The sequence below is a fragment of the Lonchura striata genome, chromosome 6 (assembly GCF_046129695.1).
Source record: "Lonchura striata isolate bLonStr1 chromosome 6, bLonStr1.mat, whole genome shotgun sequence".
NCBI classification, from domain to species: Eukaryota; Metazoa; Chordata; class Aves; order Passeriformes; family Estrildidae; genus Lonchura; species Lonchura striata.
In genome coordinates this window covers 17,217,654-17,243,980 of record NC_134608.1, presented here as the reverse complement: position 1 = coordinate 17,243,980, position 26,327 = coordinate 17,217,654, and the positions used below count along the sequence as shown (strand labels likewise).

At 40.0% G+C, this 26,327-nt stretch overlaps 2 protein-coding genes across 2 annotated transcripts in view; both read left to right on the top strand.

Moving 5' to 3' along the window:
- The window catches only part of TDP1 (tyrosyl-DNA phosphodiesterase 1), a 42,248-nt gene extending 31,640 nt beyond the window's left edge, over nt 1-10,608 (top strand). The window contains exons 15-16 of the mRNA XM_077783988.1: nt 2,685-2,799; nt 10,131-10,608. Coding sequence (XP_077640114.1) covers nt 2,685-2,799; nt 10,131-10,204 — 189 coding nt within the window. The 3' untranslated portion in view covers nt 10,205-10,608. The remainder of the gene's footprint in view (nt 1-2,684; nt 2,800-10,130) is intronic.
- Nucleotides 10,609-15,090: 4,482 nt separating this feature from the next.
- The window catches only part of KCNK13 (potassium two pore domain channel subfamily K member 13), a 52,435-nt gene continuing 41,198 nt past the window's right edge, over nt 15,091-26,327 (top strand). Inside the window, exon 1 of the mRNA XM_021531925.2 lies at nt 15,091-15,467. Within this exon, the coding sequence (XP_021387600.1) occupies nt 15,128-15,467 (340 nt within the window). The 5' untranslated portion in view covers nt 15,091-15,127. The remainder of the gene's footprint in view (nt 15,468-26,327) is intronic.

Sequence of the window (26,327 nt, the reverse complement as noted above, 5' to 3'; positions counted from 1 at the left end):
GATAGTAAGGGTTTCACAAATGTCAGATAGTGCCAGGCAGCAGCTTTTTAATTTTGGTGCTGTCCATCAGGCGTTTGAAGTTTGTTGTAGCATATAAACCACCTCACAGGATGTCTGGGCAATCAAATGTCACACATGTCACATACATGCTGACAATTTAAATGCCATCTTGTGAGTAATATCTAGGAATATACACCACCCAGACCCTCAACCAAGCACAACCTGAGTGCTGTGAGTTATGAAGAAAATCTCTTGGCACCACCATCACTAACACAGTTCCTGTTGTTTGTGAGCTGTAGAATCCCTGGCATATTTCATGTTCTTTCTACTACAAACAGAAGTATGGTTTTTGCATTTTTACATGACATTTCTACCAATCCCTGAGTAATTCAAATTGATTGGAAGTAAGGCTATGCAACTTGATTGTTGCATTTTGTGTAAGTAATTATGAATTTTTTCCAGTCATTTTCAAACCCTTAGATGTTTATGAACTTTTAAAAATAATCTTGCATATTTACCTTGATCAGTTTTGAACATATTCTTGTTACCTCAAGCCTAAGCTCCATAAAATGCTGTAGCCTGGTTTTAATGCAGATTTATCAAAATATCTGACTGAAATGGTATAAGAAAGGGAAGTTTAAACTGGATTTTCTTTCACACAGTCCTTTAGCATGGACCTTGTTTGTTTGTTTCCTCTGTTCTTTCATTTAAAGGGCAGTGGCTTTTGCCTAGTCTTTGAAATAATATATAACGTTTCTTACATCATAACCTACAGTTTGCTCTTACTTTGGGTCATGAGCCAAAAGATGCATCTATATTCTAAAGGAGATTCTTGAACTGGCTTGCTCGAACTGCTGTCTGACATTGTCTTTGGCAGCTCTCCTTTTTGTAGGTTACTATTCTTCTTGAATATTAAAGAAAAAGGCACAAGGCTACATTGTTTCCCATACTTTGGTCATGTGGATGTTGCTGTCTCCAACTTAAAATGATAGCATTTGATGGTGTGAAACTCCAGTGAAGAAAGACTTGCAGTATTGTGTATAGATGGGACTCTCCATTCAGAGACAGTGTGTGTTTGAATACCACGGGATGTTTTGGTAATTAGGATGCTTGCTATCACAAAACAGTAATGCTGTGAAACTCAGACTGGTGGACCACAGAGTTTGAATTAAGTGTAAGTCAGTAACTGGACATGAGCTGGTCATGTGCACACTCACAGCCCAGAGAGCCGCTTGTGTCCTGGGCTGCATCCAAAGCAGCGGGCAGCAGGGGAGGGAGGGAGGGGATTCTGCCTCTCTGTTCTGATGAGACCCCCACCAGCAGTGCTGCACACACTTCTGGGGTCCCAGCACAGCAAGGACCTGTTGGACTGAGTCCAGAGAGCAGAACAGAAATGGTCAGAGCTGGAGCACCTCTCCTATGGGGAAAGACAGAGCTTGGGGTTCTTCAGCCTGGAGAAGAGAAAGCTCCAAGAAAACTTTATTACAGCCTTTTAGTACCTAAAAGGGGCTTATTAGAGAGGTGGGGACAGACTTTTTAATAGGAACTTCAGAGACAGGGCAGGGGGAAGTGATTCTGAACTAGAAGAGGGTATATTTAGACTAGATCTAAGGAAGAAATTCTTCACTGTAGGGGTAGTGGAACATTGGCACAGGTTGCCCTGAGAGGTGGTAGATACCCCATCTCTGGGAACATTCAGGATCAGGTTGGACGGGGCTCTGAGCAACCTGCTACTAGTGTCCCTGCCCAGTGTACAGGGATTGAACTAGATGACCCTTGAAGATCTCTTCCAACCCAAACTATTCCATGATTTTAGAAAGAAAAGTAGTGGTTGGTAATATCTTATAAATAAATAAACTTGATAGCCCTTAAATTTCTAGTCTGTTCTAATCAAACTGTACTTGATTGACAGTAAGCTACTTCAAATTTCAGAACTAAGAGATTTTGCTTTTGTGTAACTTGCTACAGTTGGGATCCAATTTCTGTGGAGAAGTAGTTAAGCAATACCACCTGCCCAAGTTACTTGCATCACTTTAAATCTGTCTACCTTTGTACTGTACTGCATTTTTTCTTTTTGTAGTCCTTAACCTTGTTTGACAGTAATGCTGTCATTATAATGTAAGTGTAGTCTTTGAAGCTTTTGTGCAAGCAGTTTCAAACCTTCATTAAATTTTTTTGTGTCTGTGGATGATGTTACCCAGCATGTCTGAAAAGCACAGATTTGAAGACTTGCTTCTATAACACCAAGTGATTTCTAGTTTAATCCATGAAACATATTGAGCATCCAATTAATGTGGTCAGAATGAAACTAAGCAGCAAAGAGAAATTTTTAGAAGCTTTTCACTTTAGTTAAATATTAAACACTGAAGGAGTTCACCTAGTGAACATGGAAATAAATTGGTGTACATGTATATTCTGCCTGAGAAGGTAGAATATATCCAATATGGACCCACATGGCCAAGCCAATGGATGTAATAAAAAGAGAAGAGCAGAAATAGTAGAAGTAAAAAAAGCTGCGTTTTTAAGACATGAAGGTGCTTCATGAAGTATGTAATCTCAGTAAAGGAGGCAGAAAATTTTGTTCATTAAAGTAGCTCACTGAGAAAGCATCTATTATAGATTGTTAGTCTTTTTCCCCAGAAACTAATGAATCTTTTCTTCTGTATGTTTCCCTTCTTTCATAGGGATTGGACAAAGGTTACTTTCATGTAGGAAGGGGAAAGCTTCCAGACAGGAAAGATTCAGCAACATATTTTCCTGTACCTTATGACCTCCCACCAGAACAGTATGGAAGCAAAGGTAAGATGTGACTTCAGAAGAAAAGTAGGCTTGTATTCTACATGAAGCAAGCTAATTGAGTAACTCTGAGTCAGATGAATACTGCTGTGTTCCAAAGATTTATTTTAATTTTTCTGTGGTGTGATTGTATGCCATTTGGTATCAGTTCCATGTTCTGCTTGTGACTTCAAAGAAAGCAACTAATAAGGCTCTTTCTTCTAATATTTTTCTTTATTGTTTTAGGATCAATAACTTTATTGTTTTTGGATCAATAACTTCTATGCTAGTTTTTATTCCTCTTTTGTGATTCTTATATGCATTAAGAAAATAGATATTCTTTATAAAACAAAATTTTCTTTGCAGAACTAATAGGGGAAAGTGTTGAAAAGGGAACGTTTGGAAGAGTGCAGGCATGAGCTAAAAACAGTCATCTGGAAATGGAATGTGAAAGAAATACAGCAGTGCAAATGTGAAAGTATTGCTGTAAATCAGAAGAGAAGAGAGTTGCTTTTGCTCCGTTCTATATTTCATAGGTTATATTTCATAATATTTTAAGTGTACAAATTCTCAACTGTATCAGTTTCTGAGATCATCTCTAGAACATGCAAATCAGGAAAGTGATAAGAGTGCAGCTCTTGGCTGAAAAATGGCTGAAAAATATAAAAATATATTGAGGATAATGTTAAGGTGCAATCTGCAATACTTGGGAAGAGTAAGTTTTTGGGTTTTTTTCCTTAAAAGAAATGTGAAAATATTGTAACTAACTTTCTTTTTAAGAAGCCTTGATCTAAGAAATACAGCATCTAAGACAGAGCTTGAAATAGGAGTAAAACACATAGTTTATTAAAACACAAATGTTTCAGTAAATTTTTGAACTAATGAATGAACTCTTAGTTCAAAATGCTCTGAAACTTCTTTAACTTTCTGGAAGAGAACCCTATAAAATAGGGGGGTAAATGCATTCTAATAAACAAATTGTTTCTCATTTAATTTTTTCTTAAGTGTATATATTGAGATCAAAGAGAGAAACTATTAGCTGATTAATAGTATATAGGAGATAAATGTGTATGCAAGAATATAAGACAGGTTCCAACTCAGCTGAGATTAATCTAGAGTGAAGCTACATATTAGTCTCTCTACATGCCAATTACATTAATTACCTTCGTTGTTTTGCCCTTTATTGAAGATTTCTTTCCTGAACAATACTTACAACTTAAAAAAATGTATTAATATGTATTTCATTATGGTCCTATGGGAAAATCTATTTTATCCTTGGTAAATGGGGGCTAAAGCTGTCCAATCTCATGCTGGAAAAACGGTGATGAGGCTGAAAAAATATTAGGGAAATTACATGAAAATTAGCTTTAATACAAGTTCAGGCATTGTTCAGAAATTGACAGTCCACTTAATTCATTAGTTCTCTAGCTGAAGTTTTCAGCCACTGACAGCTGTGATTTTGTTAAAGATGCAAAAAAGGATCTTTAATCTATGTCACAAGACCAGCACTCTCCCTTGTGAAGGGCCCTGTTCAGTGTTCCACTGCCACAGTTACATGAAAAGCAAATTACCATTTCTTGTAACTTCAGATATTCAGTGATTAATATTTTGTCTGATATTCAATGAGTGGGAATTGGGAGTATGGTAAAATTACATTTGTAAATACTTATAGTGATTTCAGGAAACTATAGTAACACTGCATCTCATTTATTACATATAACATGTGCTGGATAAAAGGAAGAAAGAGTTCATGGCATATTTGCCTCCAGTTCTGGTAGGCTTACGTATTTGTGTTTAACCTGTTACTCAAAGAGTTGAAAGAATTTTCATTTACCCTGCCTTGTGCTAGTGGCACAGTGCTTAAAAGAAGAGATTGGTGTTGTGTCCAGCAAAGCTTTAGGAATTCTTTGTTACTCTGAGCTCCCTCACATGAGGTCCTATAAGTTTTGGGAAAACTTGTATTCTCAGGAGGTCATATAAGTTCTGGGAAAATGTCAGTGTATGTGGTCTCCACCTTTCTCTCACCTTTGCTTCTTCTTCAAAGTTCTAAAAGTAGTTAAGTAGTTAAAATATTTTTGAAGAAATTAAGATAGAAGACTTCTGGGAAAGTATCTAATTTTCAATAACTACTTTTTTTTCCCTAATTAATGTTGCATAGCTGCTTGAAACTTATATACTTTCTGGGGTTTGCAAGAGCTATATTAGCAACATCCTGTATAAAATTTTAGAGAACTTCAAGTACTTGCAGTTTGCCTAATATGGTACAAAATCTAAGAGAATATCCTTTCTTTTTAGTAGATGACAACTAGAAGCTAGTCCAGTTTCTAGTGATTCTAATAAATTGAACAGAAAATATTTCACTTATTTAACATTCAGAACAATGGTAAATATGAATTAAAGTATGTTTAGAAGTTTAGTTTTCAATTTTTCAAGCAACAACTGTATATTGTCATTGTAAATCATAGCTCAGGGTGAGGAAACCCAGGGTTGGAACCAATCTTATTCGTGGTTGCAGTTTGCTTCCTCAGCAGAACCACAAGCGTTATTATTGACTGATAAACCTGCAGTTTGAGATTGAAGCTCTCATAATGCAGCTTGACATCAGACACTGTCTCAGAAGACTTCCTAGAGCCCAAGTGTAACATTTGAGTACACTTGTTCTCCCACCTATTTATGACTGTAAAGAAATTAACACTTTGCATGAGAAGAAACTTAAGTTAGAGAGTCAGTATGTAGTTTGGCCACTTCTGTGTAATGCTGTGATCAGGTTGCATACTTGCAGACTGGAAGGAGCCACTTGACTATCTGATTTGCCACATGTTGCCAGTCTTTAAACTTCTTTGAGTTCAAAGCTTATGCTTGGCTAAAGGAGATGTGCTGCAGATTATTAGGCAAGAGCACTGTCATGAGATGGCAAATTCACCAGATCGTCAGTATTTTTCTTCAACAGTTGGTCAATTCAAGAATTTTAAAATGCAGTTTGGTTTGAGTATTCTTCTTCAGGGTAAATGTATGATGCCCAGTCTAGTTTTGGAACTTACATGTGATTTGAGACACCTTGTGAAGAGTGCAACATTTGTAGTTGAAGTCTGAGGAAATCAACAGTATGACATCCTGACAGATCAGAGTTAAGGTTGCACAGGGAACTTTTACCTAGGTATTTTTCCTGTAGACTGTTTCTTCACAAATGCTTTAAATTGCCAGCACAAAAGATACGAGATATATGATTGTGCATGATATACATAGCTGGCATGATTCCTTGTTGCAGGAAATAACATGCATATTTTACATCTGGCATTTTTAAAATAAAGAATAAGATCATTCCTATTTTGACATGACAAAGGACCCCGTTAATCTTTAGCAGGTAACATTTGTTGTGTGCAACATGTACATTATTAACTCTTTTCATATTGCTGTTTTGAGCAATTGCAGTTGATCACCTCCAATAGTCAGCTGAACAGCAGAAGGCCATTTGTGGTCAGCAGATGTATCTTTAGGGAAAAACATTTAAAGATTTAAAAGAAAAAATCTGGTAGCTGACTCAATATCTAGATACATCAGTCTCCTGAAGGCCTCTGTAGTTAACCAACAGATTCAGGCTGTCATAATAAAAAAGACTATTGCAAAGCTCAATGTATCGATGACACTAAGATAAATTAAAACTATAGACCAACATTATGATTTGAGAGTTCCTTGGAAGGCAAGCTGAAAATTATCCAGTCTGGTATTTGGGAATCATGTACACAACAGCCTGTCTTACTTAGCAAGATATCATTATAAATAAAACTTCTTTGTATCTTTAACAGTGCTCAGATTTTATTTTTTGTAGAATCTTTTAAATGAGTACTGCAATTTTGTTGTATAACATTTTTATTGTGTAACATTATATTCTCATTGAGCTCCCATCATAATATTTCTGTTGCAGTATTGCTATTATCGCTCTTGCCAATACAAGTTGCTTTCTGTAGTCAAGGAATTTCACTTCATTCGTGATTTAGATATTACACTGACTGAGGAAATCATATGTTGTGTGGAGGGAACTTGAAACTTCTAATTCATAAGTATATCAAGGTTTTTTAATAACAATTTGGGGGAGATATCAGAAAAGTACAAAAATTTTTTTTCTCATCACATCAGCACTTTGAGAAACAAAGTAAATCCTTTGTTTAAAATGCAGTACTGGGTTGTGATTTTTTTTCTCTTTTTATTTTTTCCCCAAACAAGTGGTCATTGTCCTGGCATTCAGAAATCATCACTTTGTGAATATTCATATGGATCCCACATCTCTTCCCCATCTGGCTTTTCTCCTCCTTGAGATTTTTAAGTATGATTTTTGCATTGAGAGGAGCAAGATTAGTTGTTTTTCAAATGCCATGCTCATTCAGAGGGAAGGGACAAGAGACACTTAAGTGTAGTGTGCACCTTTTGCAAATGCTTAAGGAAGAACTTTTCCAGATTCATGCAGCAGGGAGTGAGTTTGCCATGTAAAATGACTTGAAGATGTCTGGTTATTTGTGACCTTTCTGTATATGTGAATACTTGTTGCTTTGAAGCTATCTTTTAAAGTAAGTGGAGGTAAGAATCCAGTCTCTGTGTTTAGAAATCAACCAAGAATTCTCTCATCCAGATCTCCACACACAATGCAAGAGACACCCATAGGAAGAGGAACACAAAGGTGCTTTCATTGTGTCTTATACTTTGCTATTTAACTGTGTGTTCCTAGTTTTGACTGTACTGCCATCTGTCATATTTGTGAGAACATGGAGGCATGATGTGGCCTGCCAGCATGGATTCTTTGAGTGGTACTCAGGTGTTACTCAAAAAGAACTTGTCTTGTTCTGCAGAGCCTCTCTACCTTTAAGTAAAATGTGATAGTCTATTCAGTTGTGAGGGGATGTTCAAAAGTCCAAGTATAACTGAAATAGTGCTCCACTTGAGCTTTCAGAGAATGTTTAAGTAGCAGTGGGGCTGGAATGGCCCCATTTATTTTACTGAGTGCTGACTCTACTGCTGGAGTTCAGCTGCTTGTAAATGAGGAAAGAGCAAAGCTGTGGTACCAGCCTAGTAGATAACACTAACTCCAGTGAGGTGCAGTTGAGACGAAGTTGGGGTATTGGAAATGAAGTGCTGATCTTGAAATGTGTGGAAGGTAGTTATGTAAGGACACTTTAAAAATTATTTAATGGGGCTTTTGTTTCTGCCCCCCAAGAAGATAAAGGAATTAACTTTGAGAAGCTTGGCTGTCATTTTTGTGTGCAACAGTAAGCAGCTGCCATAATACAGTATTTTTACAGTCATTGTCTTTCTCTTGCTGTTAGAGATCCTATTAAAAGTGATGAATAATTTAAAATTGAACCTGACATTTTATAAATAACTGAATTATAATTTGTATCATCAATGGTTCTACACATGACTTACTAAAATACTGTCAGCTGTTTTATAAAATCAGCAGCATCCCATTAACAGAACAAAGTTCCAAGTATAATAATTGCTACCTTGAGCAAATTTTATTTAGATCGCTACAATTAGAAAGAACTAAATTAGGTATTGAGACCTCTCAGCATGCTTTAAGGAGGTGACTGGAGTTATTTCTGTACGTCTTAAGTTTTCCTCTGCCTGCCTGTTTTGCTGAATTAAGCAGAGTTAACTGCCAGATGGTAGGAAAGTAGGGAAGATGGATACGTCTAAGCTGCATAATGTACTCTTGAGTGACAGATTCCAGTACTTGAGTGGGACTGGATTTATTCTGATGTCATAGATAGAGTGTTCAAGTCTGAATGTATGTTTGAAATCCTCAATGCTTTTGCCAACATTTGCTTTATTCTGTACCCATTTTTTTTAACTGATAATGTTTACTGTCTGGTAAGGTATTCATTCACCTGAAATACAAAAAGTACACATGGCTCTCCAGCAGGAGACTGACAAAATAAGCTTATGGAAATAATGGTGCTACTTTTTTTCTTTTTAAGAGATTACTCAAAGTCTAGATATCCTGCAGTTGAGCCAGAAACCTAGAGAGCTTTCTTGGCAGTGCACTGAGTTAAGTGGTATAATTTCTTCTGGTTTCTGATGCCTTTTATTTTTTATATGCTATGAAATCACTTGTCCACTGTAACAAAAAAACAACTAACTACCTACTGCTCTCTTCCTGCTATGAATAGACACATTTTAAAACATTTGTGTAGCTGGGATATGTTTTACTGCGACATACAAAACTAGAGTACGAGAATTAAGGACACTCTAGTAGTGAGTAATAATGAGTACTTAGTAGCAGTGATCCCTCTGCCCCATGTTTAATTGCCATGGTACTTGTCACAGTATGCTGTTGTGTAATTTATATAACCCTTCATTACTTATTTTGTCACTTTCTTACTCTCCTTTCCTTGCTACAGTAATTCTCACTTCCTGTATTGTCAGAGTTGTCATTGGGTCCTGTAAATTTAAAATTCTATAAAAGTAATCTCAATCAATAGCTATTCCTGTCATCCTTGGTACAATTCAGTTTAATCTATGCATATTACAGATTAATGTAATCGTATTCCTTCAGGGCTCATTTTGTACATGGAAAGAAGAAGCAGGCTAGATGTATATAAATTTCTTAATTGAGAAAACTCACCTTGAAATAAAAGATTTTTCTCTATTTCAGTGGGAGTAGCCTACAAGAAGTAGAATAATACCTTGGATTCACAGAACAGCTGCATTTCTGCCACATGTATGGTAGGAGGAAGAGCACAGAGCAGGTTGCAGAGCTAGTAGCTAACTCCTGGTGTGTTGCCTTTTCTCTTCCCAAGAGTGGAAAGAGCTTCTGTATTCAGAGAAGTGGGAGGGAGGGAACTGTGTGGTGCAAACCTGTTGCTCATCTGAAGGTGTTATGTGTGAAGAAGTGAGGGGTAAATGTGAACTTTTCAGAGATCAGGCAGTGTCATTCTTAGGTACTGAATTCTTACCTTCCCTGTTGAAAATATTAATATGTTAACAGTGCTTATTTATAATTACATTAGATTAAGAGAGATGCAGTACAAAACTTGCTGGCACCAGGCCATACCAAATTTGGCTGCATTACTGTACTTGTATATTGTCTGAAATACAATTCTTATACAGCTGGTGAGCATGTTGGGTTATAACTATATTTAAAATAATATCTGGAGGGAAAGCAAAGCTTTTTGAAAACTCTTTATCTTACAGTTTAAAAAAAGAAAACAAAAATGTCCACTACTGAAATTGCACATGATGTTAATTGAAAATCAGTGAGAATTTTGACCTTCCTCTTCCCCTAAAGGGAAAAGAGGAAGAGAATCAAATTTTGCATTTGATAAATTAATTTGTCATGAGTATGTTTCTGTTTTGGTTTACAGATCAACCGTGGATTTGGAATATTCCTTACACTGATGCCCCTGATACACATGGAAATATGTGGGTTCCATCATAAGTGTTTCCAGTACTCGGTGATGTTCTCCTTGCTGACACTGAGCCTGCCATGCTACTTGCAAAAACTGCTTGTTTCTGTTCTATAAGCTATAATGTCTGCTATAATGGGTAATTTGTAGTTGAAACATTAAAATGTTAATAAGGGAGAGATTATTGGAGACTCTGCAACCATATTATTACAAGTGAACCTGCTTTTTTTAATAACTTTTTATATGTTTTTTCTTTCCTGTGGTTCCTCATATGGTTTTCAAGATAAGAACTGTTCTCGGAGAGTCTCTCTGCATTTATAGCTGTAATTAATTTTAAAATAACTGTTCTGTGAGTCTGTCAGTTGACCCCAGTAGCTGGAATAACATTTATTATATGCAAAATTCAAATTAAAATAAAGGCAATCTTGTTGATATACCTTTTGCTTTATCTTCTAAATGTGTACATTTCAGATTGTGTTGGAACTTGCAGCTGTACTCCCAGGTATTTTATAAAATCAACAGCATCCCATTTATTTTTGCTTGTATCAAAAATAGTGTGGCCAGCAGGACCAGGGCAGTGATTGTCTCCCCACACTCAGCACTTGTGAGGCCACACCTTGAGTGCCGTGTCCAGTTTTGGGCCCCTCATGACAAGAAAGACATTGAGGGGCTGGAACATGTCCAGAGAAGGGCAATGGAGCTGGCTGGAAGGTCTGGGGCACAAGTTTTCCAAGGAGTAACTGGAGGAGCTAGGAATGTTTAGCATGGAGAAAAGGAGTCTCAGTAGAGATCTTACTGCTCTCTAGTTGTCTGCAAGGAGATTCTAGCCAGGTGGGAATCAGCTTCTTTTCCCAGGTAACAAGTGAGGGGACAAGAGGAGCCTTAAGTTGCACCAGAGATGGTTTAAATTGGGTATTTGGGAAAAAACCTTCACTGAGGGTTGTCAGGCATTGGAACAGACTGCCCAGTGAAGTGGTGGAGTCGCTATCCCTGGAGTTACTAAAAGATGTGTGGATGTAACATTCAGTGATATGGGTTAGTGGTAGACTTGGTAGTATTTTGCTAATGTTTGGACTAAATGATCTTAAATCACAGAATCACTAGGTTGGAAGAGACCATCAAGATCATGCCTTAACACCTCAACTAAGCCATGGCACTCAGCACCACATCCAGTCTTTTTCTAAACACATCCAGGTCTGGTGACTCCGCCACTTCCCTGGGAAGATCATTCTAGAACTTTATCACTCTTTCCATAAAAAACTTTTTTTCTAATATCCAACCTGTATTTCCCTTGGCGCAGCTTAAGACAGTGTCCTCTGGTTCTGTCAGTTGCTGCCTGGAGAAAAAGACCAACCCCCACCTGACTACAGCCACCTTTCAAGAACTTTTAGAGAGTGATAAGGTCACCTCTGAGTCTTGTTTTCTCCAGGCTAAACTCCCCCAGCTCACTCACCTGTTCCTCACAGGGCTTGTGTTCCAAGCCCCTCACCAGCCTCGTTGCTTCCTCTGGGCATGCTCAAGCATCTCAATGTCCTTCCTAAACAGAGGGGCCCAGAACCGGACACAAGGAATCACAGAAGTATTTACTATTTCACATTGAAAAGGAGTATCCCAAAGATGGAGTATCTTTGAAACTCGTAGCAAAGCAATATGGATGTCGAAAAATTTAGCCTACTCTAGATGCCCAGTTTCACATGTTCATGAAGTTTTGTAATTTTTTTTGTTGTTCAAATTAGTTTGTTAGTGTCAAGGTTATTATGTTCCTGAAGAATATTTGTTCAGTATCAAAAGTAATGAAGGGCTGCTTTATTTGCTTCTCTGTCAGTATATTTCATTAGGCATAAAGTTGGCTCAGGAGTACATGGCAGCCATTCCATAGCTTCACTAAAGAAAAGCAGTGAGTTTTAGTTAAGTGTAACAGCTAATCACTTCTAAAGGAGACCTCTAATTAAAAAGTACTGACACTGTCAGTGAGAGTAAATAAATCTCTGCATGAGTCTTCCAAATAATTTCATGATGCATTAATAATAATTCTACTCTGACCAAACACTTAGTAGTAATCATTATTGGGGTGCTCAGTGACTGTTAGCTTTCTTAATTACAGGGGTGCCAGTCAATATTATCAACAGAATTGGTAAATATATTGATTTTTTTTCCTATTATTTTACAATTGTGCTAAGCCTTACCACCACCAATCTGTTGTCACCAAATGCCTACACACACAGACACTAGGGAGTGTGTGCTTGTGGTGCTGAGAAGTAGGGAAAACAGCATGTTTCCTGATAGTGATGGCAAGTGGCTGTACTGAGGGTAATGGCATTGCATTCAGGGCTCAGGCTTACAAGATGTTCACTTTGATTTGGGGTTAATTTAAATGTCAGAATATGTTTAATAATTTTTTTTTCTTTTTACCTGAAACTAAAAGGTTTTGTTTTTTTCCACCTTGCTTAAATGTTATGGATGGATGACTTATTGCACTCTTAGTGCTCTCCACACACTCCAGTTTTCCAGCTGTTTACCCAAGAGCAGTGGGAATGGTGCCGTTATTCTAAAGTATCCTTTAGAATAAGCCATATTCTTATTTTCTTTTTCAAAATTCCAGTCAGTATCAGCTTTCTCTTGTTCTATCCTTTAATAGGGAGCGTATCCTTAAAAAGCCACCTTCTCAAGAGATGAGTAAATCACTGCCGAGATCAAAGTTGACAAATTAAGGGAATTTGCAATTTTTGATGATCAATGACATTAGTACACGTCTTTTAAAACTGTGCCAGATGATCTTACCTGCTTTAATGCAATAACTATCTCTATGCCCAAGACAAATACAAAAATGACTATTCCACACTAAGAAAATTATATGTAAATAAGGAAGAACTCAATAACCTTGAATAATTTGCCTTGGATATGTCTTTGAATAGTGTTATTGTTGTTCATATTCCTTTGGGCAGTCACACTGATGTCATGTTAGCAAGCAGCTAAAGGCTCTTTTTCCCACTGTGCTAATCCAAGCCATCCTTGAACAGATTTGATGGATGGAGCCATTGGTATGGACAGAGGGTGCTCAATCAGTTCTGCTGCCTTTGCTGGTTGAGTGTGCACTGACTGAGTTCTGTCTTCCTTCTGACTGGCAAAGCAGGGAAGTATAGGTTGGGTTTTGTTTTTTTCTTCTAATAGGAGCTGCAAATATTTTTAATGATTTAAAACTGCCAAAAATTTTAAAGATACACCAGCATTTTTTTTATGGAAGCATGTGGCACCTTTAGCACTTAGCACTGTCTGGTTAGTTTGGCTGGCATCTCATCTTCCTATTTTTGGCTATTGAATGTCTTTCAGCATTGCTGCTAATTTTAATTTCCATGCTAAAGTCTATGCTAAAGACTAATTATGAGGGAATAAAAACCTGCAGCATGATATATCACCTATGAAAAATGACAAATAGGAAAAAATAAAACACAACTCCCATTTATCCCTATCTGCTGGCTTACTGTGCAACATAAGAAAAGGACTCATTTTTCCCTGTGCCTCCTGCTCTATCAGTTTCACACAGGTGGATCCTTTCTCAAACACTGGCATAGGAACTGCCCACAGTGCACCCTTAGGGCTCAGACCAATGCTTAAATATACCTCAGGCCATGAGACAATCAATGGCTCTTACACAGATTATACAATTATCTGACATTAAGGGCGATTTCTAAGATTGTAGTGTTCATTCCCATTGCATTTTGACTGCAACACAATTATTAGAAAATGGGGGGGGGGGGGGGGTGCGGGGGGAAGGGAAGTGGATGTTATAGTTTGTTAACCTGCTTTCTAAAAAAATATATGTAGGTTGTCCTTCCCTGGAAAGAATGTGCTTGTATACTATTATGTTTAGCAGAACTGAATTCCAGCCCCCAATTATTTAAAAGTAAAATTCAGCACTGTAGCAACTACCAGATATTGCTGAATTTAGCTTTTTCTTCTTACAGTGAGAATGATATTTCCAGCAGATTTGGATCGACAGCTCTGGACTTTGAACCGCAAATAACGCGTTTTAAAATCACATTGCAGCTGGAGGCTGCTTCTCTCTTCCCTAAACAATTTCCCTTCGACTACCATGCGCTGGAGGACAGAGATGTAACACCTCGTCGGGAAGGGAGTGGGTAACCACTCCTGTGAAGAAGGAGGTGCCCTCTTTTGGCAAAAGGCGCTAATTTTTATGGCTTTGATGAGGGGCGTATAATCGGCTGACGGGTTCCATGCCCGGTCTGTGAGAGGCCCGGTTGCCTCAGGCGCTCCTCGGCCCCGCAGCCCGGGGCCGGGTACCCGAGGGCGTGAAGGGGGGCAGGCTCCGCGGGGCAGGCCCGCTGCCAGCCCGCCCTGCCCGCTGCCGCGCTGAGCTCCGCAGGCGGCGGCCGTGCCTCTGCTGGGAGGAGCTGCCCCGCGGGCACGGCCCGGCCCGGCCTGCGGCTCCCCCGAGGCCATGGTGCGGGCGGCCCGGGGGACCGGGCGGCGGAGCCCCGCGGCCAAGCGGAAGGGAGGGAGGGCGAGCTGCCGCCGGTCCCGCCTCGTCCCCCCCGGCAGGCAGGAGGTGCCTGGCGGTGCCTGTCCCTGCGCCCCGCTCCGACGTGCTCGGGGCGGGGGCAGGAAGGGGATATGAAAGTGGCGGGCACGGGAGCCCCGCGCAGCGGGCGCTGGGGCTGAGGGGCTCCGCGAGACGGGACGAGCGGTTCCCTCGCCCTCAGGATGCTCGGCAGCCCGAAGCGCCTCCGCCGCGGGGCCGTGCCGGGGCCGCGCCCTGCCCTCGGGGCGAAGGTGCCGGCCGGCTCCCGGGAGCGCCGCTCGCCGCCGCCGGGCTCCGCGGCGCCCTGAGCCCCGGGCCCCGCGTACGGCTGGCGGGCGGCGCCGTGATGCCCGGCGGCGGTGGCAGGGCCCCGACGTAGAGTGGCGGAGCGGCAGCCCGGTCCCGCGGGCGGAGGATGGCGTGTCGCGGCGCCTGCTGCTGCTCCAGCGCGGGTCGCCTCAACGCGGACAACGCGCGGTTCCTCCTGCTGGCGGTGCTGATCGTGCTGTACATGCTGTGCGGCGCCGCCGTCTTCTCGGCCATCGAGCTGCCCACGGAGCGGGAGGCTAAGGAGCGCTGGGAGGAACGCCTGGAGAACTTCACCCGGCGCCACAACCTCAGCCGTGCCGAGCTCCGGCACTTCCTCCGCGAATACGAAGAGGCGAGCGTGGCCGGCATCCGCGTCGATGACATCCGGCCCCGGTGGGATTTCACCGGCGCTTTCTACTTTGTGGGCACCGTCGTTTCCACTATCGGTGAGCGGCGTGACGCGCGGGCACCGGGCGGGCACCGGGGCCAGGGCTGGGGGCCGGGGATGCGCTTTTCGTCTCATCCTCGCCTGCTCGCGGGCTCACAGCGGGCTCGTGTCGGTGCCCGGGCATGGTCCTGTCTCTTCGCTGCTCTCTTTTTTTGCCTTCTTGCTGTCCAAGAGCCGCTGCCACGGGCGCGCCTCTCGCGGGGAGCGCTCAGCTCCGGGAGCGCCGCGGAAGCTCCGGCAGCCCGGCCGGCCCTAGGGGCCGAGCTGCGGGCAGGCAGGGCAGCGGACACAAGGATGCTCTCCGCGGCTGTCATTCGCCTGCGCGCATCAACCTGTGCTCGGGATACGCTGGTAGACTTTGTGAGAGACCAGTCGCATCCGAAGCCGAAAGCTTTAAACAATCCCGTATGTCTTTAAATTCTGGGAAATGTTAAAGAGAATCTTAGATCTGGCGGTTTCATAAGGCTGTATGATCAAAGCCCTTTCTGAGGATCGTCTGGTCTTAACGAGAACCCTCAAACACATTTTGTTGTGTTCAGCTGCGAAGTGTACAACTTGGAAAGACTGAGTTTCAAACCACTTGGCTTTTTGCTCCTTCAGGCTTTTCAAGGCAGAACCATCAGGTCGATGGGCACAGTTTATTGCACCTGTGAATAAACCCAAGTTTATTCAGGCTGAAGGAGCCTTCAGGGTAAGGTGATACTGAATAGAAATTCCGAGCAGTCTGACAGGTGTACATTAAGATGAAAAGGGATAGCACCAGGAACTGACATAAGCACCCCAGGGAGCCCATGGGTGTCAACAGAAAGGCTTCATTTAGGCATCTGCAGACAGCTAAAAGCCTCAGAGGAAGGGAGCTTTCTTTAGTTGAAGACAGGCAATCTGTATGCAGTTATCACTGTGCAAATGGGATCACTAAATCTTATTAATGGTATAGCCAGTTCCCATCAGTCTCTCTCCACGAGTGAAATGTACATTGAGGTATGGTTGTTTAATTCTTCAGGAAATCTCCACTTACAGGTTTTTGTTTTTTTTTTTTCTGAAGAGGAGATTAGAGATGCCTTGCTTTATGTGGAATGTGTAAGAGTTTGCCCTGTCCTGCAGCACACTTCTCTCCAATGAGGTTTTTTTAAGTCTGGAGTTATCCTATTGTTAAAGGTGTCATTGGGCTGGTTTTGTAGTTCCTCAGGGCTTCAAACTTCGAGTGGCTTGTGTCCTTAGACTTTAAGACCCAAGAACTGTGCTTCAGTGTTCTGCTGAACTGGCAATTGAAAGTAATTTATAACATTGCTAAACCCATTTTTGTGGATTGCTGTAGTTTGTTTGCCATTTTAACGTGTCCCTTGAAGTGTGCTTCTTGTATGATTAAAATAAATAAGCAGAGTTTATGTGAACATTTGCTACAGTCATAAAATCGTAATAAAAAGATCATATCAGATTGGACCAAATCTCAAAAGTTCCACCTGCTTTCCCTCTATTCCTAGGTCAGTTATATGGGACTTTTTTTCGTGATGTTTGTCCAAGATGCCATTTCAAACCTGCAGTGTTGGAGATTCCACAGCTTCAACATGGAATGAAGCCTTGTGCATTGTTACCCTGAGGTTTTCCTGATGTCTGCCTTACTGCAGTTCAGTGACTTGCGTTATTTTTGTCTTGCCATCCTTGTACTCAGAGAATGGCCTCTTAGTTGCACAAAGACCATTGTCAGTGTGTCCCTTCAGCCTTCTCTCAGTTCAGAAAATTACAGTGTTGTAACACATTTTGCAGGGATACAGTTACTTTTCACAGGTGTCAACTGATGCCAGTATTTCTACATAATGTATGTCTTATATAAATAGGATTGTTAGGGAGAGAAGATCTGTGATCCTGTTAACTGCAGATGATCCCAAACACAAGTATCCACTTATACACTCATACTTTTTAGTAATTTCTATGACTTGCTGATTTCCATTGCCCACATTTTACAACTCCTTTAATGTTTCTGCAGAAATGTCCTCAAGAATCCATTTTTCTTCAGACTGTGTATGGTCTGGAGACTTTGGCAGTTTACATCCTGTCCCTTCTTTTGACCTGACATTGCTTTTCTCAGTCTTATCAGTGATGACACTTTCTCAGTGGGTTTTATGAATTGTGTAATTCTTCCTTAATCTAGTCAGTGGCATTGCACTCCTTCATCATATCGATAGCATGTCTCTTTTTTAATCTTCTCAGTAGAAGTTCTGCTCTGTGGGACTGATTGTGCATTTTAATGCTTTAACTTAGCTTGTGCTGCAGGCTGGGCTCTCTGGGCATTCTCAGGCTTGTGCTTCGACCAGGTCTCCTCAGATGTGCCACTCAGGAGTGTTCTCCTGCAGGCAACCACACTCTCATTTGTATCAACCATATTGGCATCCTAACAATAGATTTTGTTTTACACCTCTGAAATCAATACTTTGCCTCTCTTCGCAGCCCTTTCCAAATGGTTCGTGTCTTCTTTCATGCCCCAGTACAGTGCTCCAATATTAATGTATTATTCTAGCTGCAACCTTGCTAGATCTGAGGAAAGTATGAAGGCTTATTTCATGTGTTTTTCAGTCTGTACTTCTGGTTGCTCTGTACATTCCTAAGCTAAACAAAATTTGATGTCTTCAGTTAAAACCAGTTTTTTAGGAATAGGTGCTTATGACATGTTCTTAATATCAGCTCAGCTTCTACACTCAGTATTGTGTGCTGGTATAGAAGCTTTATATTTAGCAGGTAAGTTGCTGTAAAAACATTTTTTTTAAAAAACTTTATGGGGTTTTATTTCTCTTTTGCATAATAGGAATTATTTTGCTACTCCACCAGAATAAATTTATTTCTTTTGCAGTAAATAAGGTGAACCTAGCCATTTTGATTTACTGCTAAAGCATCAGTCAAACATTACTTGTCACATCAACTGCATTTCTACTTTAGCTAGAAAGAAATACCATAATATATTTCAGAGGAAAGTAGAGTGTTGCAGTAACTCAGGAAATAATCCTGTCTTTCTAATTAAGCTTTGCATTAAATGTTTGACACATGGATTTTGGAACATAGTATCAGTGCATCATGTCAAGAGGTCAAAATTAAATATAACCAGCCTATTTTCATTTGTTAAGAAAATACAAAGCTAAACAGAGCTGAACTAGTACAAAATAATTAATTTCTCAGGTTAGTAATTAAAGGGTTTGTTCCATAAGGGTTTGTTCCTATCACTGCTCAGCCTGTAACCCCTAATCTTGATGCATCTTTTGAGCAGTGATGTCCAGAGCATCCCAGTCCTAAGGTTTCCTTTGCAGTAAGGGAAATGTTAGGAATGAAGGAACATAACCACAAATACCTGCCCAACTAGGAGTCTACCTAGACTGTCCAGGAGGTGACCCCAATGAATTAGATGGTGTCAAAGCCTCTCAATCCCATTAAGGCAGGTGCCTAACTAATCCACACATGTCCAGTGGGCTCCTCCAAAAACTCACTTTGCTTTCAGTCTACCCTTTGTCACATAATGTAGTGTCCTTTTTGCCTAGAAATCAAGTGGTCAGAAATCAACTTCTTTCTCAGTCAGGATTTAAAGCAATTCCTGTGTCTCATCCAAGTTCCCTGCCCACTAGTCTGGGGAATAATTTTAAGGTGGGACTCTCAGTGTTTTCTGTTGAAACTGTTGCACTTTGCATAGTCAAATAAAACATCTGCAGACCAAAAAATAAAACAAGATCTAAGTGCCAATTTGCACTTCAGTGAATGTTTATGTATTTTATACAGAGACATACAGCATTAGGTAGGCTCTGGGTGTTCAGCAGCATCAGACTGTAGGCTCACAGTCATCATTAGGTGCTCTGATATTCAAGGACTTCTGTGGTACCTTGGCACAATAGTGCCTCCAAGAAGTAGGGAGCTGGAATAAAATGTATCTTGTTAAAAACACATAACATGAAGCAACTTCTTAAATGTACTTATGGTATTCCTGCCCTTTTCACAGGCTGCTGGAAGTTGGAGGGGATCTCTGGAGATTGTCTGGTCCAACCCCCAAACTCCAAGCAGGGTCAGTGACAGCTGCTCAGGGCTTAATCCTGTTGGAGTTTGGGTATCTCTCTTGATGGAGACTTCCACAATCTTTCAGGACACCTTGTGCCAGTGTTTGACCAGCCTCACATTAAAGAGGGTTTTTTCCTCCTATTCAAATGGAATTTCCAGTATTTCAATTTGAACCTGTTGCTTCTTGTCTTCTCTGTGTGAACTGTGTGAGCAGTGAGGCAAAGGAGGAAATTATATCATCTTCGCAAAATGAGATCACATTTTCTGGATAAATTGTTAAAATTTGCATCCATCCTCTGCAAAAGTTTGCAGCAAATCAGGCTGGAGGTGTAAAGTCTTGATACAAGATCAGAAAATAAATTTGTCAACTGATACATTACCTGAGGCCCAAAACATAAAATTGCCTGGAGTGAAGGCTGGGATTCTTACAATAGACAGCAATGAGCAACCACATGGTGCACTGTACTGAAGGGATAGAAGGAGTCATAGCATCTTCTTTAAGCAGTCTCATAGAAAGGGTTGCTCATGCAAGTGTTGTTTGCTAATGGGAAAGTCTGTATGGGGCGAAACAACCACAGTGTCCATGCTACAGCCGTGTCATGGAGTGAAGGAAGGAGTTCTGAAAAGTGTCAGAAAGTGCCTGTTTCCTAATTTTCACCTGTCAGTGCAGTTCCTGCTAAGTGGAGTTACAGCTGTGCAAAAGAAAAGTGTGTATGATAATGTCCAGCAAATCACCAAAGTCGTTAAACCCAGAGAGGTGGACTACTGCTTGTAGCCTTGAGGTCTCCCTGTCTTTCCTGTGTACAGACTGAGCAAAGAGTGGCAGCTGCAGTAAATGCTCCACCTGAGGCCATGACCAAACTTACTCCTGGTGTCACTGAGACCAAACGATCTGCCCTTACCTAACAGTAACATGCCTGAAGTATTTAGAACCATAGAATTGTAGAACATTCTGTGTTGAAAGGGATCCACAAGGATCATCAAATCCAGCTCCTGACACTGCACAGGACAGCCCCAAGAGTCACACCGTGTGCCTGGGAGCAGTGTCACACATTTATTGAACTCTGTCAGGCTTGATGCTGTGACCACTCCCCTGGGAAACCTGTTCCAATGACCAACCACTCTCTGGGTGAAGAACCTTTTTCTAATATCCAACCTAAATCTCCTCTGACACAACTTCAGGCCAAGCTCTCATTCCAGTCATTGCTCATGAGAGTGAAGAGATGAGTGCCTTACCCTCCCCTTCCTTTCACAAGGCAGTTGTAGACTGCAGTGGGGCCTCCCCTCAGTCTCCCTCCTCCCCTCAGTCTCCTTCAGACTGAATAGACCAAGTGACCTCAGTTGCTCCTCACAGTTCCCCTCAAGGCCCTTCATGATATTCATGGTCCTCCTTTGGATGCTCCCTAACAGCTTAATGTTTTTTTAATATTGTAGTGCCCAAAACTGCACACAAGCTGCAAACAGCTGTAATAATTCAAAATTGCCTGCTTTAGCCATTGAGCCATAAGCAGAGCAAAAAGGACATCTCTAGAGCAAAAGGCTTTTTAGGGAAGCTGCAGGTAAACCGAGGCCATTTACTTGCCTTACAGAGACTACCATGTAGTTGTCAACTCACTGAAGTTGTAATTGTAACCAGCCTTGGATTGCATCTGTTAATAAACTAGAACATTGCCCACCTCTGAAAGACAAGTTTGATGGTTTACTCTAACTTTGCCAAAAGCTTTCTATAATGTATGGCAGATCTGTATAAAGCAAAGATGTAGAGAAAACGTGAAAAGGAGAACATTGGTTATAATGATAGGATTGTCACTAGTCTCTGCTATATGCAGAACAGTGTAGAAAACTTAAAGCAAATCATGTTGTAGAAAGGAAGTACAAAATTAAGGCAACCTGGAAATCTTGTAATAAGCAAGATCTAAAAAAGGTACATGTGTGATAGCCTAACATGTTCTCTCTTGAACACTGGTTAAAATAAAAGTTAAGCCATATGGTTATAATCCACAAGGCTGGGAGAAAGGCCAGGTCCGGTCTCACATGTAAATTTTCTTACTTCTGTTACTGCAGTAAAACTGTTACTACAGTTTTACAGAAGACATCTAAAATAAATTACATTAATTTATATGTCTTAATGTGCCTATTCCCTGACTAGAATAAAATAGCTGATGTGTCAAGTGCAAAGGTTCATATTTCTACTATTAGTGTTGAAATTTTGGTGAAATAAATCCCACCCTATCAATCTACAGATGGACACCCAGGCAGCAGCAGAAGCAGATCAGCATGCCACTGTTGGCAGTACTGACTGTAACTTCTGTGCCACAGGTTCTCTCTCTCTCTCATTTAAAGAGATCAGTAAGTAGTTAAAAGCACTTAACTCTGTGAAGGAAATCATGTTATCAGTAACGCTCTTTTAAGAAGATCGAGATTTGGTTTTTTGTGAGGAGTTGGCATTTTCCAGGGCATTTCTTTATAATAATATGGGGGTTTCTCTGTTTCCAGGTGAATACGCTGGGACCTGAGCACAAATTCCCTAGTAACTTTTTGAAATATGTAAGCAGCTTAAGGAAAAAACCTTTCTGGATTTGACTTTAACCTAGTAAGCGTAGAAGGCAACTTCTATGACCGTGCAGTGGCAGAGTTCATTATTCTTCAGGGGGAAAGGAAGAAGTACAGAAAACCAGGGGATTTTGAGAGCAAAGCTTTAAATATAGATCTGCAGTTTGGAATCTCAGAGAAACCAAAACTAAAGAAAAATTATTTAAGGGGGACTTTCAGTTTTCTGGATAAAAGATATGAATTATGCTGGCTCAAGGGATCCAAATGTGAAATATAGAAGGAAGACAGGAACTATAGTAAAAGACAAATGTATAAATTTTAAGTTAATTTCTGTCACAAGAAGAAAGCATACAGAAAAATGGATAGAAAATTAGATCAGTGAAGACAAATAAAAGGAATAAAATGGAAATACACAATCATATTCAAAATTGTGCTATTAGCAAGGGGCATCATGCTGTTTCATCAGCAAAATAGTGATGAGAAAGACTAAAAAAATATTGTTCTGCTGTACAGAAAAGAGGAAGAGCTCTCAACAAATGATTCTAAGAAGGCTGAAATGTGTAATGGATTTTTCTGTATCAGTCTTCTGAAAAGGTCAACTCTGAACTGTTGTATGATACAATTAACACTTGTAAGAAAGGGGAAAGTAAAATAATAGGTTAGAATCCCTAAATCTGTCAGATCTTTTATAATCATTTAAGGTAACTCAGCTGCATTCTAGAATATTCAAAGAAATTACTAAAGCAATAAGAGCACTTTTGCAACTCATAGAAGGGTTTGAAATTCCAGGTAAGTTAAAATTACATTTTGCCGGACTTTAAAAAAGGAATGATGACAGGAAGAAATAAAAAAGAATGGGCTTAAATTGCAATAAAGATTTTGATTCTATATGAAAAAAAGTTTTCCAAATTAAGTGAAACAAGTGTGTAGTCTGCCTAGGAATGACATAGAGATTTCATCACCAGAGTCCTTTACACTCAGGTTAACCAGACACTCCACAAGAATTATGCAGAATCCTTAATTCCCTCATTGTGCAGTGAATGGATGCGATGACATTTTTTAGCCTCTGCCAAGGCCTTTTTTTCCCCAGGTTCAGTCATAGTATGTGTTCATTATTCCTGTTTTCCTTAATTAAAAAAAAACTCAGGGTGTTAGTCACACTGCATATAGAGTCTTGTTCTTTGGTCATTTTTTACCTGTATTTTTAAAGTGCAGTTAAAAATAATTTTTTGACAAATTTACATTGAACTTCTTACTTATTTTTTTTTACCATCGGGTAATAAAACAACATTTTAATATTAGGGTCAAACAGGCCTTGAGATGTGTCATTATGCTACCCTGGTTGGTATATGTCTCAAATTAAATAAACTTTAAACCAGCCCAAAATAGAACTGATCATGGACTGAGCAGTACTTAATTAAAACAGTGAAATCAGATATTACAATATCTTTACTGCTGCTGGAATGAAAAAAACAAAACAAAACAAAACAAAACAAACCTGGATGAAAAAATAGTAATCAAGAAAACCAACTAAAAATAAATAGAATGTTACTTTGAAGAATTTGGTCCTGCAAGGAATTAAGTACTTTGCTGGAAGTCTCTGTTCTGGCAGCTGTACCTCCTTCTTCTTGATATACAAGTATGACTTGGAGACAAAGAGCATGAGGAAAGTACTGTTATTGTCCATTTTTTGCACAAAACACTGCTGGAAATTGAATGTAGTCTTTCAGGTGACATGCAGCAGGGACCATGTAGAAGTCCTGTATGTCTGAATGAAATGTTTCCAGCTTCTGGAAGGAGTCTCCATCCCCAGGCTACTGCACTGCAGCCCTTGCCAGAAACGGGAGGAGATCAGGGACTTTGCAGAACCCTGGCAGACTGGGCATACAACCACCAGGCCAAGGAAAGCTCCAGGAGGTGTTGCCTTCCTCCAGATGGGCCAGCTGGAGAATGCATCCATTCCCCAGCCGGGCCACTGTCCAGCCTACCGACGTGGTGAGCTGATAGCCCTGCTATGATCCTACTGCTGCTGCCGAATACTTCTAAGGTATCTCTCATTTTCCGAGCCAGATCTCCCTAAGGAGCCTGCTGCAGGCTGAGCTGGAGATCAGTTCTACAGACTAGCACTCAGCACGTGAGGGTTTTCTGACTACTGACACAATTTTCCTATTTTCTGGAGGACAACTTGCTTTTTTAATTGCAAGCAGGAGTTTAATCAGGGCTGAAAAGATTAGGCATGCCATGAAGTGGAATAAGTAGAATGGAGAAAACAAAAAACACTTACTTAAACAATTACTTGCTGGTTACGGGAGCAGTCTTAATTTGGCCCATGGATGAATTCTAGGAACAAAGAGGGTCTGAGTGTGCAGAATAGTGAGGCTGACAAAAAAAAAGAGACTATATTGACTTAAGTGATTATTAACTAGTCAGTTTAAATAATTATATATTTTATAGTTATTAATATAAAATAATTATTTTGACATGGATTTACCCACATATACAAAGAGAGAGAAATTTGTCCTAAATTATATCATAAATGCTAGGGGAAGGCTTGCAAACTTAAATCCCATTATTGGCTGTCTTTGACTATCTTAACTGAGTTTTAGAATAATTTGGTCAGAATATAAAATACTGAAGATCAAGGCTTTGTTACTGTTTATGTTTACTCATAGATAGTACTTCTGTCCAGTGGAATTATTTCTGCTCTTAAAGATTCAGGTGACTGGTATACCAGCTGTTCATATATTAAAGCTTTTTCAGCACATAAGGAATACTAAAACCAGAATAGTTTCACTGTTAAAAATGAAAAAGAACTATTGTGGCTAAATGCTGAAATATTATTTTATAATTTAAATTGCCAGAAAAAATATTCGCTATTATAGCATGGAGATTTTTATAGCATTCATGAGACTAAAGTGTTCCATTGATTTCACACTGCCATCCCTGAAGGCAGAATATGGCTCATGGAAGTGTTTCAGACTTCTTGACAAGTGAAAATTCAATATATCAGTAGGTACTGTTGATTGCAAATATAACCCAGGCTTTTTGCAACCTCAAACCTGTTTTGAGTTTGAGGCGGTTTTGTTCTCACTGTGAGAATATTAATAAGACCCTAAATGTGATTTTATTCACACAGAACTAATATGCCTATTTTAAGTGTGACTGTTTTTAATAGAAAGTAGTTCTGCTGAAAATCTGTTATCAGTTATTGGAAAACTAAAGAAGTGGAAAGCATGCATTCCTTTAGTGTAAAAATGTAACATTGCAAAAAAACTCCAAACTGAGTAGCAAAATGCTGAATTTAAAACTACTAAAGGCAGGTGCAGACTTTAAAAATCCCAGTTTCCTATTTTAAGCGTGCATTTGCATCCATTTTGTACTTTTGTGCAAGACTCTTTTTTTGGTACTTGGTCAGAACTTCACAGCAACAGCTGTCCAGCCTTCTTGCTAAAATAGACTGTTCCTCATGCACATCTGTGCTGGTGATTCTCGCATTCATACCTGCCTGTAGGGGCAGCTGAGCTTTGTTGATTCTCTCTGGTAGAGGATAATACCTACCAAACAGGCACAATACTGAATTCCATATTCAATACTGAATTCCATATTCTTATGCACACACATGAACTTATTAATATAGTCAAGCTCAAAAATTTTAAACCACTTAGAGCAAAACCATGTTCCATTAATGGCATGGAAAATGAAGAAATATTATAGTCCAGTTAGGGGCAGAAATTTTTTTTTCTGAAGTTATTTCCATAAATCTATAAATAGAATAGTGTTTTTAGGGTAAAATCATCTCTGTATATGCCAATTTTCTTTCATATTGCAGAACAATTCCTTTTTATAATATGTCTTCCTTTTGTAGTCTTCCTACATCACATCTCTTTTCCATTCCCTGTATGCTATGTACTGGCACTGTTTTGCTGTTTGTTCTAAGAAAAATATTTTATAATTCCCAGTTTCTCTTATTTTTCTAAGTAGGAGTTAATCTTGTTATACAGGCTGCTCTTCTTCCTTTCATTTTTCATGTATAATGCTTTAAATAGAAATTCTCATCTGCTCAAAGAGCTAGAGTCTACCTCATCCCTCTCAGGCAGCAACATTCCTAGTTTGTCAAGTCAGCATGTCCAGCTGGATTGTGGCTTAATGAGAAGGTTCTTAAGACTATCTGTGTGCTTCAGGGAGCAGTACTGGCCATTCTTTCCTCTTTCACCAAAAATATAAATATCCTTGTGCTGAAGGAGATGCTGCCTTTCAGACAAGCTGTAAA